Raw genomic sequence first — 18,396 nt, 5'->3', positions numbered from 1 at the left:
CTCAGATTATTTTGAGCATGAGCCAGTTTAACCCTCTTTCCTCGGGGGGCTTGTCTCCTCTCTGCGATCTGGGGTCTGCTTCCCCCAGTTGTCACCTCTGGGTCCCTGTGCACTTTAAGTTCCCTTTCCAGTTCAGAAATTTTGCTTTGGTTTCTATTACTGTGTTTTGAGACATTGCTGTCAACCCTCATTTTGTCTGAGAACTGTGTTCTGAACAGCGACAATGTGTTTCTTTGCAATTCAGTCTCAAACAAGTTGAGACATACCTGTGTATTCTTTTCTATTTTGTTTTAAATTAATTTGTTTGGCTGGCGTGGGTCTTAATTGTGGCAGGTGGGATCTTTAAGATGTAGCACATGGGATCCTTAGTTGTGGCAGCTGGGATCTAGTTCCCTGACCAGAGGTCTAACCTGAGCCCCCTGTACTGGGAGCATGGAATCTTAGCCACTGGACCACCTGGGAAGTCCCTTCTGTGTTATTTATATTATAGGTCTTTAAGAATTGGATGTTACCTGCAAAGATGTTTAGTTTCACTACAAATGAAAGAAACAAAACACTAAAACAGTAAGAATCAGTTTTCATCTTAGCTTGTTAGCAAAGAATGACTGCCCAGTGTTGGCAAGAATATGGATATAGTAGTTTGATATACTGTCGGTAGTAGGTGTATGACTTGGTCCCTGTTTTATAGATGGCCCTTTGACACTTTGAGTATAAAACCATAAAACAGCATAATGATGTTACAGCAACTTCATTCTTTGGAATTTATCCCAATGACCTATTCCTGGTTTTTCACAGAAATTGGTCCACAGGTGGTTGTAGTAGCAGTAGTAATAAGCAATAATAGTGGTAGTAGTATAAAAAGACTTAATAAACTGTGCATTCCAAATAGCAAAAAGAAAAGTGAATAAATGAAGTTTCATTTATCCATATGGTGAAATACCATGCAGTCTTTAAAAATAATATATAGATATATGTTATATTGGGCTTCTCAGGTAGCAATGGTGGTAAAGAATCCGCCTGCCAATGCAGGAGATGCCAGAGACGCAGGTTTGATCCCTGGGTCAAGAAGATCCCCTGGAGTAGGGAATGGCAACCCACTCCAGTATTCCTGCCTGGAAAATTCCATGGAAGAGGAGACTGGTGGGCTATAGTCTACAGTGTTGCAAAGACTCAGACACAATTTAGTACGCACACACATGCTATATTAACTCAGAAAGACATTCATAACATATTAAGTAAAAATAAGATTCGAAGAGCATTTTTCTTGTGTGTGTTTGTATATATTTTCATATGAAAAGGTCTTTTATATATATACATATATATATATGTATATATATAATATATCCCAAACTACTGGCATCAGTATTCTCTAGAGGGGTAATGGTATATAAGTTATTACTGTTTTTTTGCTTAACTCTATTTTCTAATTTGTCTTGAATGAATATATGCATCTGATAAATATCACTTATAATGGAAAAAGCAAAGAGTGCCTGATCCAGTAGCTGGTATCCTTGAATTGCTAAACCTATCTGTTCATGGTATAATACAGTGAGGAAGTTTCAGGATCAGGAGATTGGAAACTTAGGTTCTAGCCTAAACTGTGTCACTGATTAGCTGTGAGACCATCAGCAAGTCTCTCTGGGTCTCTATTTTTGTGTTTAGTAAATTTAAGTTGATTGACCTACCTCTCTGATCTTTAAACTCCTTAACAGACTATTCAGGTTTCTGAGGAATTAGCAGAAGGGAGCAGGTTTCTGTACAAACTCTCCTGCCCCTATCCCCAAACAGAGCAGCCCTATATATTTGATATTTTGTGTATAGAGCTTCTATTTGAAGCTTTCTTTCAACAAAAGGTAAGGAAAAGGTGAGGGGAGAGAGTCCTCTTTAGAAGATGTAGTTTTATGTGACTCCCTTTAAGGTTTATACCTCTTCCCATTCATGGGGGCAACTTTCTTGTAGGATTGAGCTTACCTTATGTATCAGGATGCCCTTGTTCTCCTGGAAATAACAGATTATGATGATCTACATTCTTTGAGAGCTAGTGAGTAAAAGAATAATTCACATGATATGGGGTGCCTTCATCCTAGCTAACATAGAGAGACCTATATTTTTACACATTTCAAAAACCATTTCAACATCTTTTATGAATTATTTTCCCATTTGCTCCTGGTCCATTGGAGTAATACTCTCTGCCCAGTCTATCCTACTTCAGTTGGACCCTAATGAATAGTTCGGGTCACCCATCAGCGTGTAACTTTTGGCAAGTTGCTCAACCTCTTGGAGACTCAGTGCTTAATAAAATGGGGAATGGCCAAGTTGGATTGTATTATCTCCATGTTTCCTTCCAGCTATACAAAAGTCTGTGAAATTTTTCCATAGTTCAGGCTGAGGAAATTGAAGCAACTGTTAACGTTGGTTGCTAGCATAGTATCTTTGATCATCTAAAATCAGCGTAGATTCAGAAAGCTTTTTTGTATGGACTTTTAGCAAGATGAATCTCTGGCACTCTAAGTCATTACAGTGCTTCAAGCAAAATAGGGAAATCACATGATATGGGTCTGACCTTCTGTACCCATATCTTCACTAGCTCTATATGCGGTCAGTATCACTGTGTCTGCTCAGAGGGGGCTGCAGTATTTCATTAGTAGCTAAGATGAACTGAAATTTAAGCTTGCTTCTTAATTCGGAGATTCCTGTCTGCCCAAAGGATAGGGAGGTGATTGTTTTTCTCCTAAAAATACAGTCTGTTCTCTGATTCAGAGTAAACAAAATTTTATTCATATCAGAAAAAAAAGCAGCTTCTGAAAATAACCCTATTATCTGGTCATAGAGACTCTTTACAAGAAAATATGTGTAAAAATAGACATCTATATTTGAGCTTCTGTCTGTTTCACTCTCTGTCTATTTGATGAGAAATAGAGCTATATGCCCTTACTGTCTCTAATGAGAAAAATGGGGAAGTACTTAAACAGGAGTAATTCCCCATCAGAGTTTTAAAGCAATCGTTTTGTTTTCCATTGTCCTTGTTTTATGTCAACTTTACTTGTTTAATTCATGTAGATTTCATCTTTTTTTTTTTTGAGTCCTATTTTTTGTCAGAATTTGTGATGGGCACTGAATTAAGACATTATTCTCTTGTGTCCCCAGGAAACTACTCTAAGATTGAAAATATAGATGTATGCTGCTAAGTCACTTCAGTCGTGTCTGACTCTGTGTGACCCCATAGACGGCAGCCCACCAGGCTCCCCAGTCCCCTGGATTCTCCAGGCAAGAACACTAGAGTGGGTTGCCATTTCCCTCTCCAGTGCATGAAAGTGAAAAGTGAAAGTGAAGTCGCTCAGTCGTGTCCGACTTGTAGTGACCCCATGGACTGCAGCCTTCCAGGCTCCTCCATCCATGGGATTTTCCAGGCAAGAGTACCGGAGTGGGGTGCCATTGCCTTCTCCAATAGATGTATAAACAAGTCATTATAAGATGGTAGGGTATACCCTTCGCTACAGGGGCTCTATGAGATACAGGCCCTGGGAGACGGCCTCTGAGTATTGCAAGGCACTGGTTGGTGATTTATGTTGTACGGCACTTTGTTACCAAGAAAAGAGTGGATTATTCGATTAACGCAGACAAAGTGTTCAAAACGCAGCTTGTGTGATACACAATGATGCACAGCAATTCAGGCTGATGTGAAAAGTTACCATTCACACGGTTTCTTATAGAAACTGATGAATTGTCTAAAAAAAAAGGACCCTGGCCCCTTATTCCAAACTCTGTGTGTGTGTGTTTGAGAGAGAGAGACTAAAAAAACGCTTTGTCAAACTGGGACATTTTAACCTTACTTTCCCCCTCAATATTATATTTTGGGCATTTTCCCATGTCATTAATTTTTTTTCATATTTCAGCTGTATCATTATTTATATAACTCTTCCTGTTTTTTTTTTTTTTTTGCTGTTGTTGGACTTTGAAATAATTTCCGAGTTGAGTTTATTATACCTTAGGCTGAACATTTTGTAAAATGAATCTTCACCCTCTTATTATTTCATTAGTTATTAGGTTAAAAGGTAAAAATTTAAGTCTCTTGATAAATGTTGTCAAGAGGGTTTACAGAAAGATTGTACTCCCAGTAGAAGAGTATGAGAAAAACGGTTTTTCCTGATTGAATTTAGAATAATATCTTTTCTTCAGTGTCCTTTCCTGCTAGTAGAGAATATTGTTAATGAGAGACTTAACTAAACTTTAGGTTAGTAAAGTAATTCCTTCAGAAGTCCTTTGTAGAAAAATATTTTGGAAATTTAATACCTTTCCTTTATAATTTGAAAATCTTTTGGCATGGAATGAGATTTTAGGCTTAATAATTTAGGAAGACTTCTATCAGTATGGTATTAAATTTGAAAAAGAAGGTTTTCTTGTTGTTGTTCTAAATGGTCATTCTGTCATTCCATTTTTGTGATTAGCAAATAACTTTCTGACAAGTTGGCAGCAAATGAGGAAAATAGATAAAATTGTATCCCCCGATTCTGGTAGACATGCTTAGAAATAGATTATAAATGTTCCGTATAGCTAGTTAGGCTTTGAGAGCAGGGGCGAGGTGCTTATACTATTGTAAATTGTATGAGGCTGTAAAATATCAATAGTGATATAATGCTCAGTTATTATTTTGGGTGTGTGCTGAATGTGGTTGACCACCACTGTACTTTTAAATATGTATTTAATGGCTTATTTATTTCTTTGTATTATATAATTGGCTCTCTTCTTGCTTGTAGAGTTTCAATTTATTAAAATATAGGCAAGGAAAAAGCAATTAAGCAGAACCATTAAATATTAATATAGTGCCACTACATAGTCTTTTGGGGAAGTACTTGAGCAGCTAAAATTACATTTTTAGATTTATCATTTTAGACGTGTATTTCATTTAGCCATTCTATTCTGTACTCGTTTAACAAAGGAAAGAGGAAAAGGTATATGTAAAGCAGATTTAAATAGTTTTCGCCATCCGAATAGCAGTCGTCATTTGTTACAGACCCATTTCTAATATGTTTAGAAGATGTGCAGCAATCAAACTGATAAACTTCTGGAAGTTTTGTTTTTGATAGGAACTTAGTTTGGAATTGTTGTTTCTAGAAAAATTTAAGTTATCTAAGGCTTCATTAAAAAAAATACTTGAGGTATACAGTAGGTCATTCTTTTGTACGGATTCTCCTATGTGGATTTAAATCTGCCATGTAATGTAAAGAGATTAATGTGTTGAAATAAATAGTTAAGTTAGTTTAGTGTGTGCTTAGTTTTATTTGCTAATCAGTGGACTGATGAGCTTTTTTTTTTTTAATAAAATATTATTTAGAAGTCGTCAAAGTTGTAAGGTTCAGCAAATACTCTTTTTCTGAAAAACATAGTCCTGGAAAAGTAAGTAAAAATTGTATTGGAATCAGATTGAGTTGAGTTCTTGTACCTTTTTGGGTAGAGAGTTATTTTTTTAGAGAGCTCTAGCATTGGAGTTATATGTTTTACAACTATGGGGAAGTCACTTTATTTTTTTTGAACCTCATTTTAAAAAGATGTAAATAGATGCCAGTCAGCGCCATTACCATACTGAAGTAACACGTGGAGCATACCCTATGCCTGCTTGCTGGGTGCCAGTTGAACTTTCATCTTCATAGTTAATGCTAGTTAGTAATTAGAGAGGTTTTGGTATAGGGCTGGTGACGTATCTTAAAGTGGAAATATTCCCCCTACATAGAGTGTAGGCTCTCCTTTAGGAAACAGCCCTGCAGTGTATAAATGTTTTTAAATAAATGAGAGATTTTTTAAAATTATTATTTAAATTATTATTATTTTTTAAAAATTATTATTTCTTAGGATAGCACTTAGGAATATATGTGAAACTTTGAGAGTGGTATGTTGACAGTCTGCATGTGCAAAGGGCAGGTAGTTCTCCTAGTCCACTTGCCCCTTTGATAGAGAAGAGTGATGGGCCAGATGGTGAGTAGTGACTGATGGTAGTCATGGTCTAGGTCAGGTTTCTGAATTACACGTTTGAAACTTACTATGGGAAGCTACCATCTGTCATTAAACTATGAACATCTATCCAATACCAGGTAAATACCTTAAAGAAACCATCTAAATACTACATAAACATAAGTAAATACCATAAAAAATAAACCAGATAACTACTATGTAAATACCTTAAGAAACTATGATGTAAAAGATGTTTTTATGAACAGGAGATGTTCTTGGCAACTTGGTTTTTTCTTTTCTTTTTTTTGCTAATAGTAAAATGGGAAAACCCTATTTCCATTTAGAGGATAATAGGTAAAAAGTGGTACATTCACGATGAACTTTTTTATGTATCAGTGAAAATCAATGAACCACAGCAGAGATTGCCTAGCTGTTCATCAACCCTTTTCTTCTTCTTCCTGGTAAATAGCTAATCACTTTCCCCAGCCTCCTTTACTTTAGTGAATATTTTTGATAACAGAATTAGGAAGTAATGTCAGAAGCTATTAAAGATGAAAGGATGAATGCAGCAAGCATGCCAGTTAGATTCAGTCATCTTTGTTTGCTTCTGGAATCAGTAATAAAGAGGAATTCTTTCAAATGATATGGAAAGTTATACAAATGCCAGATGACACATGATGATACCATTAAGGTATCATCTTGAAAATGCTTTCTGTATTTTAGGAAACAACCTCAGACTTTCCTTTAATATCACAAAAACGTTTACTGTTGGTCACAGAAGGTCCAAGGGACAAAAGTAAGTGTAATCTGATCCCACCATCACTACTAGTAAGACAACTATGAGAAAATGCCCAGGAAATGGGTAATTTGTGAAGAGAAGTACATTTTGTGAGACTGATAATATTGACAGATTCCCTGGTAGCTCAGCTAGTCAAGAATCTGCCTGCAGTGCAGGAGACCACGTTTCAAATCCTGGGTCGTGAAGATCTTCTGGAGAAGGGATAGACTACCCACTTCAGTATTCTTGAGCTTCCCTGGTGGCTTAGACAGTGAAGAATCTGCCTGCAATGCGGGAGAGCTGGGTTCGATCCTTGGTTGGGAAGATCCCCTGGAGAAGGGAATGGCTACCCGCTCCAATATTTTGGCCTGGAGAATTCCATGAACTTCATAGTCCAAGAGGTTGCAAAGAGTCTGACACGACTGAGCAACTTTTACTCACATAACGCGTCAGAAGTAAATTAGAAATAACGTTTCAAAGTCATAGTGGTAGTCAGAGCTAAGCTATTTATAAACAGTTCACACCATTCTTTTTAATTTTTTTCATTTACTTCAGGTTTTAACATAGCCATCTTCTGTGAGAGTGAAGTTCTAAAATTGCGGAATTAAGAACTCGTGTCTTCAACGTGATGGGATCTGAAAGTAAATCTTAGAGACAGAAGAAAGAAGAGTACTGTCTAGATAAAAATTATATTAAAAACCAGAATGCTGAATAGAGAAGGAAATCACATAGGGAAATATCAGCCAATTCAAAACAGTCTATAATGAAACCATACAGAAAAGCAGAAGAAAGGACCCATCTTGACAGTCAACCGAGTGAAAGATATTATAAATGAATGTCCAATAATGAACTTAAAAATTAAGTTGTAAAAAAAAATTGAATAGTATTTTAAAACTTAAATCCAAGCATCTAGATCTTTCTTTTTTTCTCTTTTTCTGTGTTTTGGCTGCTCTGCATGGCTTGTGGGATCTTAGGGCCCTGACCAGGGACTGAACCCAGGCCCTCAGCAGTGAAAGCGAATTCTCTAGATTTTTCAACTTCAGTTCCTGAGAATGTTAAAATTTCTGTGGTCGTCATCTTTTATCACTTAAATATTAAAATATCTATTGAAAACTAGAATTAATTATTAGAAAAATGTATCTGGATGCATCTAGATAATAAACATCAAAGTGGTTTCAATTGTTATCAACCTGGCTAAGAAAGAGACTTCCTCTGTCAAGAGAAGCTCCAAGCCCAGAGTTGTCAGGTATACTTAGCATATGTCTGCAGGCCAAGTCACTTGAGTTGTGTCCGACTCTGTGTGACACTGTAGACTGTAGCCTGCCAGGGTCCTCGGTCCACTCCAATAAAAAAAGAAAAAAGGAACCCTTGGACTGTAGCCCACCAAGCTCCTCTATCCTTGGAATTCTCCAGGCAAGAATACTGGAGTGGGTAGCCATTCCGTTCTCCAGGGGATCTTCCTGACCCAGGAATTGAACCCTGGTCTCCTGCATTGCAGACACATTCTTTACCACTGAGATATCTGGGAAGCCCCTGAAGATACAATGCATAAATACAATGGAATACTCTTCAGGTATAAAAAGAACAAAATAATGCCATTTACAACAACATGGAAGCAGATGTCATCTTAAAAAGGGGTTGCATCACTGTGAATAAATCTGGCCCTAAAATAAGGAAGAAAAATCTTACTTTAAGTAACTGGTACTACTAATTTTATCAGTGGTAAAAATTTTTTTAAAAATAGCAAATCATTTTCAATAATCCATAGGAGTAGGGCTTATAATCTTAGGTATATGATGGAATCAGTATTAAGATCTTATAGAATGAACATAATACAATACTTTCTTATGCTTTATTGTGAATGATTCCTGGAATATACTAGGAAGCTATCCCCATTCTATTTAAATTACAAGTAATTACAAAAGATAGTTGAAGTCTTCTATAGTTACTGTGTATAAAGGAATTCTTTCTTAACTCACTTGTGTTTGCTTTCATGACAGCCCTACATCTTTCACCTCTGGCACACATTTAGACTTTGTACTTTCTATGCCAGTTTTTCTTTTGAAGCATCTTTGTTGAAGTGTAATTTACATACCATAAAAAGTCACCCATTGTAAGTGTACATCGCAGTGGCTTGCAGTAAATTTATACAGTAGTGAAACTTTCTTTATAATCTACTTTGAGAACATTTCCATTATCCCCAAAGGTGCTGTCATACCTGTGTGCATTCCCTTCTGTGAGGTTATTATTACCTTTATTGTTACATCATTAGCGTGTCACCCAATACTTTCTCTCTCACTCCTCTTTGCTTAGTCTAGTTGTTACATCTAGTTTCTATGTTTTATTTTGGTTTCTTTTAACCTTGAGTTATTGCTCAATCAAGCGACCTTGTTATGAAGTCTTCTAAGGGAATCAGATGACCGTTCTTCGTTCAAAGGCATGGGACCACTATGATTCCATCCACTTCTAGGTTTCTTACACTCTGAGGCTATTAGTACACAAATTGCTGCTCATGGTGGGAAGCTGCAACATGTGTAGAGATAGCGTCTGAAGGGTCCTCTCAAGTGGAGGAATCTGACTTCTGTGTCCTTCGCTGTGTGCCTGCAGTTTGCCCTTGTTATAAAATCCAGCAGATCAAAAGGCTCTGCGGGTAAGGAGGGGAAAGAGTGAGGAAGGCACATGTGTGTGTTTCTTTTCATCTTCTCTCTTTATGTAGGAAGAATGGTCACCCTCCCCTCTTCCTTGTAGGGAAAAGGTAGGGAGACTGCAAAGGATTCAATGTGATGTTCTTGGGAGGGAGAAATAATCGAGACAACAGAGCTTTGTGACATTGGAAAAAAACAACTTTGTCTGCAGAGAGCAAAAATGAAGTTGCTTACTCTTTATCCTATTTTCTCCATTTTGTAAAGAACTCAGTAGAATAAGACACAGCAGGCTCTATGCAGCAACTTGAAGTATGACACCAGGATCCTAGAGCCTTATCTATATGGTTCATAGGAAAAAGGAAGCTTGAATATGTTTGGGAGCTTTGAGGCCCAAGTCATAATAATACACTAGAAATTAATGCACGTAAACTGTTTAAAGTTGTAAAATTAGAGTCCTGCAGAAAAATAAAAGCAATAAATTAGATCAAAGCACTACTGGGGGAGAAAATCTATGCAGGTTACACAATAGAAAAAATGATGAAAAGTTCCTTGGTGGCTCAGATGGTATAGAATTCGCCTGCAATGAGGAGACCTGGGCTCGATCACTGGGTCGGGAAGATTTCCCTGGAGAAAGGCATGGCAACTCATTCCAATATTCCTGCCTGGAGAATCCCCGTGGACAGAGGAGCTTGGCAGGGTACAGTCTATGGGGGTGCAAAGAATCGGAAACTGTTGAGCGACTAAGCACAACCACTGACACAGGAGAAACACTCTCGCCTCAGATTCAGGAACTATGATTTTAATGCTTACCCTGAATTAGCCTACAAAAGTCTTACATACATCACTTAGCTAAACTGGGCCTCAGTGTCCTCAGAAAACGATTCACTTGTATCTATCATATCTGGGATTCTTTGGGGCTTTAAAATTACATAAGGAGATGGCAGCTGAGCACTTGAAAAGGTGTTCATCATGGGCCATTAGGGAAATGCAAATATTAGCATACCACACACCTATCACAGTGACTAAAAGAAAAAAAATAACAATACCAAATGCACTCGAGAATACAAACTTGAGAGAGAGAGAGACAGATATGGAGGGAATGAACTTAAATGCAAAGATAAAATAATTGTCTCCTTCGGATCTCAAAAGGAAGATTCAGTCACAACCTAAAGCTTAACTAAACTCTTTAGATAATTAAGCCTAGAATAAAAACTTTCCTGCTACAAATTCTACCTGATTATATGATCACTTTTGGAACTGGGACTCAGCTTGAGTCCCCCATGTTGGTGTTTGCTGTTATTCCCTCTCCCCCTCAAAATTTCCAGGTCTTAGAAGGGGGAATAAGGTAAAATGCATTTATGATAAATGAGTTTCAAATGTGCAAAGTCTCCATCAGTGGCTCAGAGTCTTGATTACTGTAGCTTTAAACAAAGTCCTGTAATGTAAGTCCTCCAGTTTTGTTCTGCTTCTTTAAAGTTGTTTTTGGTTGTTTAGGTCCTTTTAATTTCAAAGTGAATTTTAGTTCATCAACTTCTACACAAAAATCTCCTGGGGTTTTGATTGGGGTTTCACTGAATCTATGGATCAATTTCAGGAGCATTGACAGTGTAATGATACTGAGTCTTCTAAACTGTAAGCATGGCGTATCTCTCCATTTATTTAGATCTTCTTTACATCTGTCAGTTTTGTAATTACAGTTTATAGGTCTGGCAAATCTTTTCTCATATTTATCCCTAAGTATTTTGCATTTTAAATGTTATTTTTAGGCTGATTCACGTTATTTGGCAGAAACCAACACAACTCGGTAAAACAATTATCCCCCAATTAAAAATAAAATTTTTTTTAAAATGTTACTTTTGAAATTTCAATTTCCAGTTGCCTATTGTCTGTGTGTAAAAGGGCTTCCTAGGAGAAGGCAATGGTAACCCACTCCAGTACTTTTGCCTGGAAAATCCCATGGACGGAGGAGCCTGGTAGGCTGCAGTCCACGGGGTCGCACAGAGTCGGACACGACTGAAGCGACTTAGCAGTAGCAGCAGCAAAAGGGCTTCCTAGGTGGCTCAGTGATAAAGAATACACCTGCCAATGCAAGAGACTCAGGTTTGATCCCTGGGTTGGGAAGATCCCCTGGAGAAAGAAATGGTCACTTACTCCAGTATTCTTGCCTGGAAAATTCCATGGACAGAGCCTGGTGGGCTACAGTACACAGAATTGCAAAGAATTGGACATTACTAAGCAACTGAGAACACACAGACAGTGTGTAGAAATACTGCTCATTTTTATATTTTATAATTCTTGCATTCCATTGAATAGGACTTGGTCCAGTCTCCCCTACTGCAGGTTTGGGGAATGCTACTATCTAGTGTCTTCCCAAATGGAAAAGTGAAATTGATGAATGGCTAACTAGTAATGGGGCTTCCCTGGTAGCTCAGAAGGTAAAGCATCTGCCTGCAATGTGGGAGACCCGGGTTTGATCCCTGGGTTGGGAAGATCCCCTGGAGAAGGAAATGGCAACCCACTCCAGTACTCCTGCCTGGAAAATCCCATGGATGGAGGAGCCTGGTATGCTACAGTCCATGGGGTTGCAAAGAGTTGGACACGACTGAGTGACTTCATTTTCTTTCTTTCTAACTAGTAACAGCCAAAATATTGACTTATGATGAAAATATTTAGGATTTAGAAGTCTCTTGAAAAATGGCTTCCAGGAACTTTTTTTTTTTGTAATTTGAATACCTTCATGTAAGGTTTACTGTTGTAGAGGAATAAATAAGATTCACCAGTGAAACGAATTTAAAATGTAGTAGAATCAAGCATATTCAAGTATGTCATTTGTAAAGGTGACATTTCACAACTGCTGTGGAACTAGTAATTTCATACAAAATCTTAACAGCCAGGTAGACATATTAGGTTTGAGATACCTATTAGACTGGGGAGATGTCTGAGCTAGAGATAAAAATTGAGGATATCACCAAAAGCCAGAGCAGAGGTAGAAAGGTCCGTGGGCTGAGCCCTTTTGTTGTTCAGTTGCTAAGTCATGTCCGACTCTTTGCAACCCGATAGACCACAGCACACCAGGCTTCCCTGTCCTTCACCACCTCCCAGAGCTTGCTCAAACTTATGTCCATTGAGTCAGTGATGCCATCCAACCATCTCATCCTCTGTCATCCCCTTCTCCTCTGACCTTCAATCTTTCCCAGCATCAGGGTCTTTTCCAATGAATCAGTTCTTCACTTCAGGTGGCCAAGGTATTGGAGTTTCAGCTTCAGCGTCAGTCCTTCCAAATGAATATTCAGGGTTGATTTCTTATATTCCTTAATTCAGAAGTTGAGCCATTGAAGAGATAGCAAAGGAGACTGAGCAGAGGGAGCCTGGGAATTAGGAGGAAATTCAGTGTGGACAGTCACGTGGAGAAATTTCTCTAGCAGGAAGTAATCCTTGCACCAACTATTGGTCACTGAAGACAAGAGCTAAGAATTGACCGTTGAGTATAACGATGTAGAAGCCTTCAGGGCCTTGACGAAAGAGCAGTTTCAGGGATATAGGGAGGCCACAGCCTGATTTAAGGGGACTTAAGAGACAAATGGGAGAAAAGAATTGGAGATAGCATTCATAGATAACTTCCAAGGGGTCTTGCTCTAAACACAGAAAAACAAAGAGGAGGCTGGAGAAGACTGTGGTCAGAGAGGACTTTTGCTGTCCTTTTAAGATAAAAGAACTTACAAAAATGTACACACACGCCATGGGAATGAGATCATAGGAGAAAGTGTGATGTAAGAGAGGGAGGGAAGCATGGGTGAGACCATGTGTTTGTCTGGGAAGAGGGACTGGGATCTACTCCGTTAAGTGGTGGGACCTTAGATCAATGGGGAGTGCAGCCATTGTCACAGGAAGGAGACAGGAGAACGTGGGACAGAGCTAAGTAGGTGGGGAGATGTGGAAGGTGACAAAGGACTCATCTTGGTGCTTGAGTTTTCGGTGTAATAAAAGCAGGGTCATCAGTGCCAAGTGAGGGCAGGGGAGAAGGTATGGAATAGTCATTGGATGAATGGACTGCAGAGAAATGGACACCAACACTGAAGGCTCGTGTGAGCTTAGTGATCATGAACTTAGAGAGATATAGCAGGCAGCTTAATTTTCTGTTTTTGTCTACCTGTGTTCAACTGCACGGGTGCAGGTGCAGAGCAGGCAATGTTGATTTATCCAGGTTTAGATTTTCTCAGATGACTCTGAGGAGGGGAGAGAAGGCAGAAGAGTGAACTGAAGCTGGTTTAAGGGACAGATGAGGCCATGGGGCGGTGAGGGGCTGGGAAGGGGCAGTAGGGTCAGCCTCAGATGGAAGAATTTGTAAGGGTTGGCGTATGAGAGGGATGAAGGGGTGGGCTCTTAGGTTTGAGATTGCAGAGGGCTTTTACTCCTGACCAGATAAAAGCCAAGAGTGGGGGGTGAGGAAAGCACACAACCGGAAAGCCAGGGTTTGGGAAGGATTATTTATGTGAATACTGAATTTACGCTTAGAACCTGAAGCCTGGTCTTTTATTTTCTAATGTCCTTTGCTGCCATTGGACTGACAACATGTTTAGGGTTCTTACTCAGCAACAGTTTCATATTTTTTTCCTGGTTTTTGTTTCTTAATCCTGAATGCTCTGAGATTTTCTTTATGTTGTCTTCTAGTTTTTCTATTGCATTTAAATTTTTTGTGTGACTTCTTTTTAAGATTCTGTGTATAATAAATATCCCCAGCCATAACTCATTTTTCTTATTATTACCATCATTTTTAATGACCTTCAGAGTCTGTAGTATGAATTTTTACAATTTATTCAGTTCTCCTGCTGGGGTTATTCTGGTTGTGTCAGTTCTGTCTCCACAGACCATGCTGCTTATCTAGCCTTGGATATTGCATTTAAAATTTTAACCTGACATTTTATGTCTCACTTTCAAGAGTTCTTTCTTGCTTCTGATTAACTTTTCATAGCATCCCTTTCTTGGAAAAAATTGAGTTTTTGATAATCTGTGTGATTTTTTTATGCCACATATAGTTCATGCATCACAATATGGTTCTTTTTCTCCAGTCAGTTCCCCTCTGCACTCAGTTGTTATATTTTTACACATAACATTTCCCCCAAATGATGAAATATATTGTGCTATATAGTTAACATTTAAATGTCTTCTCCTTTTAGGTATCAACAAGTAAAGATGGAAAAGAACAAAGTGAAACTATATCACCATCCGAAGATGAAATCTTCTCCTGGCCAGGTCCCAAAACAGTTATGTTGAAAAGAACATCTCAAGGCTTTGGTTTTACATTGAGGCATTTTATTGTTTATCCCCCAGAGTCTGCAATTCAATTTTCATTTAAGGTAAGAGAAGTAATTAAAGGAGAACACAAGGCAGTTGCTGTCTCCTTGTCTTCCTCTCATCCTGCCTTCTGTCTTTTAAGGATTAAGTGTTATTGGGTTGGTCAAAAAGTTCCTTTGGGTTTTTCCATAAGATGTTATGGAAAAACTCGAACAGACTTTTTGGCCAACCCAGTCTGTTTGCATTTTTATTATATCCTTTCCCATCTTTTAGATATATTCCTCTCTTCTGGAACAAAACTTTAATCTCCTCTGAAAGATCATACTAATTTTGAACTATGTATCTTTTTTTTACTATCACTTCTAATTCTAAACTTCATTCTGCTTTTTCTAATATCTAGAAAGGGGATAAGTTTTCCAGGCAGAGCATGCAGAGGAAATAGTTCATTAAAATATTTGGATAGTTGTAGAGTTATTGGAATTAGATTCATACTTAACTTTCAGATATGTAATATGATGGCAAGTCAGAATTTAAACACAGCTTCTCACTTGAGTGAATTACACTGGTAGGCTTCAACATATAGGAACACGATCTAATAAAAGGCAAATGCAATCACTGTAATGGCAGCTGACATGCTGAATACTTGTTCTGTGTTCTTTACTATTCTTTATGAGCGTTATCTCACTTTATTATTAGCCCCATATAACAGATGTGGAGACTGATCTGAGTCATGTAATGAGTAAGTGGTGGACCTAGGATTTGAATTTGGCCAATGTGAATGCCTGATGCTTAACTATTGCACAACAGTGTAATGGAAATAATGACATTCAGAAGACTTGGGGGACTTTGACCAAGACACTTCACTTCTTTTGGGCTCTAGATTTCCATTCTGATTCAAGGGAATTGTACTAGAAGATTTGAAAGTCTCTTCTAAGTCTAAATATCTATGAATCTAGGGCTGTCTTTTATAACGTAGTGTCATATTGCTTCTAAAGACAACAGTTTTTAAACTATATTTTTCTTGGAAAATATAAACTTTTAAAACTACTAAAGAATTTTTAAGGATTATGAATTATTGCTACCTTTGGAATTTAAACTGACAAGATTGGTGTTCCTAAAATGTATAAAACAGTTGAACTGGATTCCCTAAACATCTACTTCACCTTAAAAAATGCCTCAAGTAGTATAACTTAGATACTAGGTCACATAAGAGAGTAATAGAATCCCTCGCTTTAATTACATATTAAGGAGAATTTTGTTTTTGTCTTTAGGTTTTGTTTTGAAGAAGAGTACTAGATCATGATATAGAGAGTACAGACTTTAAAAGATAATTTTACCAAACATAGGTTTAAAATGCATTGTTATTGTTGGAAAATATTTCTAGAAATTTCAGTGGCACAATGTGACTGTTAGCAGCACAGTCTTTGGAGTCAAGAGTCTGGATTTGAGTCCTATCTCTGCTCTTTGTCAGCTTTGTGTCCTTGAATGAGTCTTTTAACAGACAGTGACAGCACCTTCCTCATGGGTGGCTGGGTTGATTAAGTGATATAATACATGTAAACCAGCACAGAAATTGGCAGACAGTAATTGCTCATTAAACCTCAGCGATTAATGCTGTTATTTAACACAGATGTTCTTGCAAATAGGTTTCAGTCTTATAACTTTTACATAGAAAATATGTATCGAAATCTTTTCAATTTGAAAACTTGTTCATCCACTTCAAAGGAGTATATAAAAATTAATATTTTAGAGCTTTCAGAAAATGTACCATTAATACAACAGTGTCTTTATTATGTTACGTAGCTGGCAACCTTGTTGCCAGAACAGTCTCAGAACAGAGCTTGTAACCAGGAAAAAAATTACCTATTTGGGCAGCCAAAATAAAGGTCAAAAATTACATAACAAATTATCAGCCCTTCACTAAATGTTTGTTTTTCTTTCCACAGTACATTGTACATAGTACATTGCTTTTCATATGATACTCAACAAATATTTGAATAAATGCATTTTTATGCTAGGTTTTCAAAATTGCTTTTCTAATTTCCCAGCTGGAGGTAGACAACATGGCAAGACAGTATGGTAGCAATGAACGTAACCAAGTAGATAAACCTCAAAGTTTTAAAGATGTAGCAATTTGGAACCAACTTATCCAAAGATAGTTCTGAGTGCTGTAATAGCCTTAAAAGGCACATTTTTTTAAGGTTTAGTACATAAGTGATGAACCAACCTGGCCCTCTCTTCCAGGTACTAGCCTCATTCATACAGTTGCCCGCTTCTGACAGCTCTCCTTGGATGCCTGTTTTAGACAGCTTACACTCAGTATGTTAGAAACTGAACTTCTGTTGTCCTCCTTTAATTGGCTTTACCTGAAGCTTTTCCATCTCCATGCATGACAGCTTCATCCTTCTGGCAAAAGGCATTGTTAGTGAGACTGTAGTTGGCACATTTTCAGGAGAGCAATTTGAATTTAGTTGAGCCTTGCTGTGATTTTACCAGTTTTAAACATGTATTCACATGAATTTATACTTTTTGTTTTGTAGGATGAAGAAAATGGCAACAGAGGAGGTATGTTTATAAAAGTTTTAATTTTTCTCTGATAGTTTTTCTGCTCATGTCCTACCATTCTTTAAGTAACATTCAATGAGATGATTTAGTTTTTGGAGTCCACGTATAAAAGAGTCTCTAGATGTGAAAGTCATAGAAATTAAACATTTTTACTGTAGTCTTCAAATTTTTATGGATTCCCTTGTGTCACTATGATCTGAATGTGTGGTGATTTTATTGTCAGTTATATATTAGTGTTATGTAGGGGAACGTATCATGGTTCTAAGGAAAGTAATTCTGAGTTTTTTTAATGCAATTAGTAATCTTATAAATTTAGTGATTTGGTGTGTGTTTTATTTACTAGATTTATTGGTTCAAATATTGAGAAATATTTTTGATCCTTCTAGTTACTCTTGATTTAAACATATTTAATGGGCTTGAAAGGAAAATCAGCCTAGGGATAGGGTTATTTCATAAAAGCTGCCATTTTTATTTTTGTTTTATTTTTATATGAACTTTAATGACTTAAAATTTATACACAATAAAACAAACCTATTTAAAAAACTTTATTTCTAGATAATTTTAGGTGTTTAAAAACTTGTAAAAATAGTGATGAGTTTCTGTATATTCTTTCTTTCAACTTCCCCCAACGTTAAAAACGTAACTATGGTACAACCAAGAAAATTGAGACATTAGTATTGGTATGACAACTCCTCTCTAAACTGCAAAATTTGTTTGGATTTTGCCCCTTTTCTCTTCCCAGATTTCATATTATATTCATTTTTCACAACCTGTTGATTCCTGTAGTCTGTGACAGCTTCTCAGTCTTTCCTTAAAATCTGTGGCCTTGAAACTTTGATTTTTCTGTACAGTGTTCTTCAGTTTGGTTTTGTCCAATGTTTTCTTAGCTTTTGTTTGAAGTGATGCCTTTTTAGCAAGAATACCTATTTGCACCAATTAAATGTATTGTTTACTTAAGGTTTTGTTTTGATAAATACATCACTTGGGAAACCACCAGTCCAGTCAAGGTGTGATTCTGAAAAGAACCTTTCCATCATCCATAAAGTTCCCTTGGGCCACTGTGCTGTCAACACTGCTGGCTCTAGACAACCACTGATCTGCTATACGTCATGATAGATGAGTTTTGCGTCTTCCCAAATTTCTTATAAACAGAAAACACAATGT

General features: G+C 37.3%; 1 protein-coding gene across 1 annotated transcript in view; it reads left to right on the top strand.

Annotated features, from left to right (window-relative positions):
- ARHGAP21 (Rho GTPase activating protein 21) overlaps positions 1-18,396 on the top strand; it is a 131,369-nt gene that overhangs the window by 38,508 nt on the left and 74,465 nt on the right. The window contains exons 3-4 of the mRNA XM_052650710.1: positions 14,550-14,729; positions 17,208-17,232. Of these exons, the coding sequence (XP_052506670.1) occupies positions 14,550-14,729; positions 17,208-17,232 (205 nt within the window). The remainder of the gene's footprint in view (positions 1-14,549; positions 14,730-17,207; positions 17,233-18,396) is intronic.

This window comes from Budorcas taxicolor, chromosome 13 (genome assembly GCF_023091745.1).
Source record: "Budorcas taxicolor isolate Tak-1 chromosome 13, Takin1.1, whole genome shotgun sequence".
Classification (NCBI taxonomy): Eukaryota; Metazoa; Chordata; class Mammalia; order Artiodactyla; family Bovidae; genus Budorcas; species Budorcas taxicolor.
Note: the sequence above shows the minus strand (reverse complement) of the source record. Positions and strands in the feature narration are given on the sequence as shown.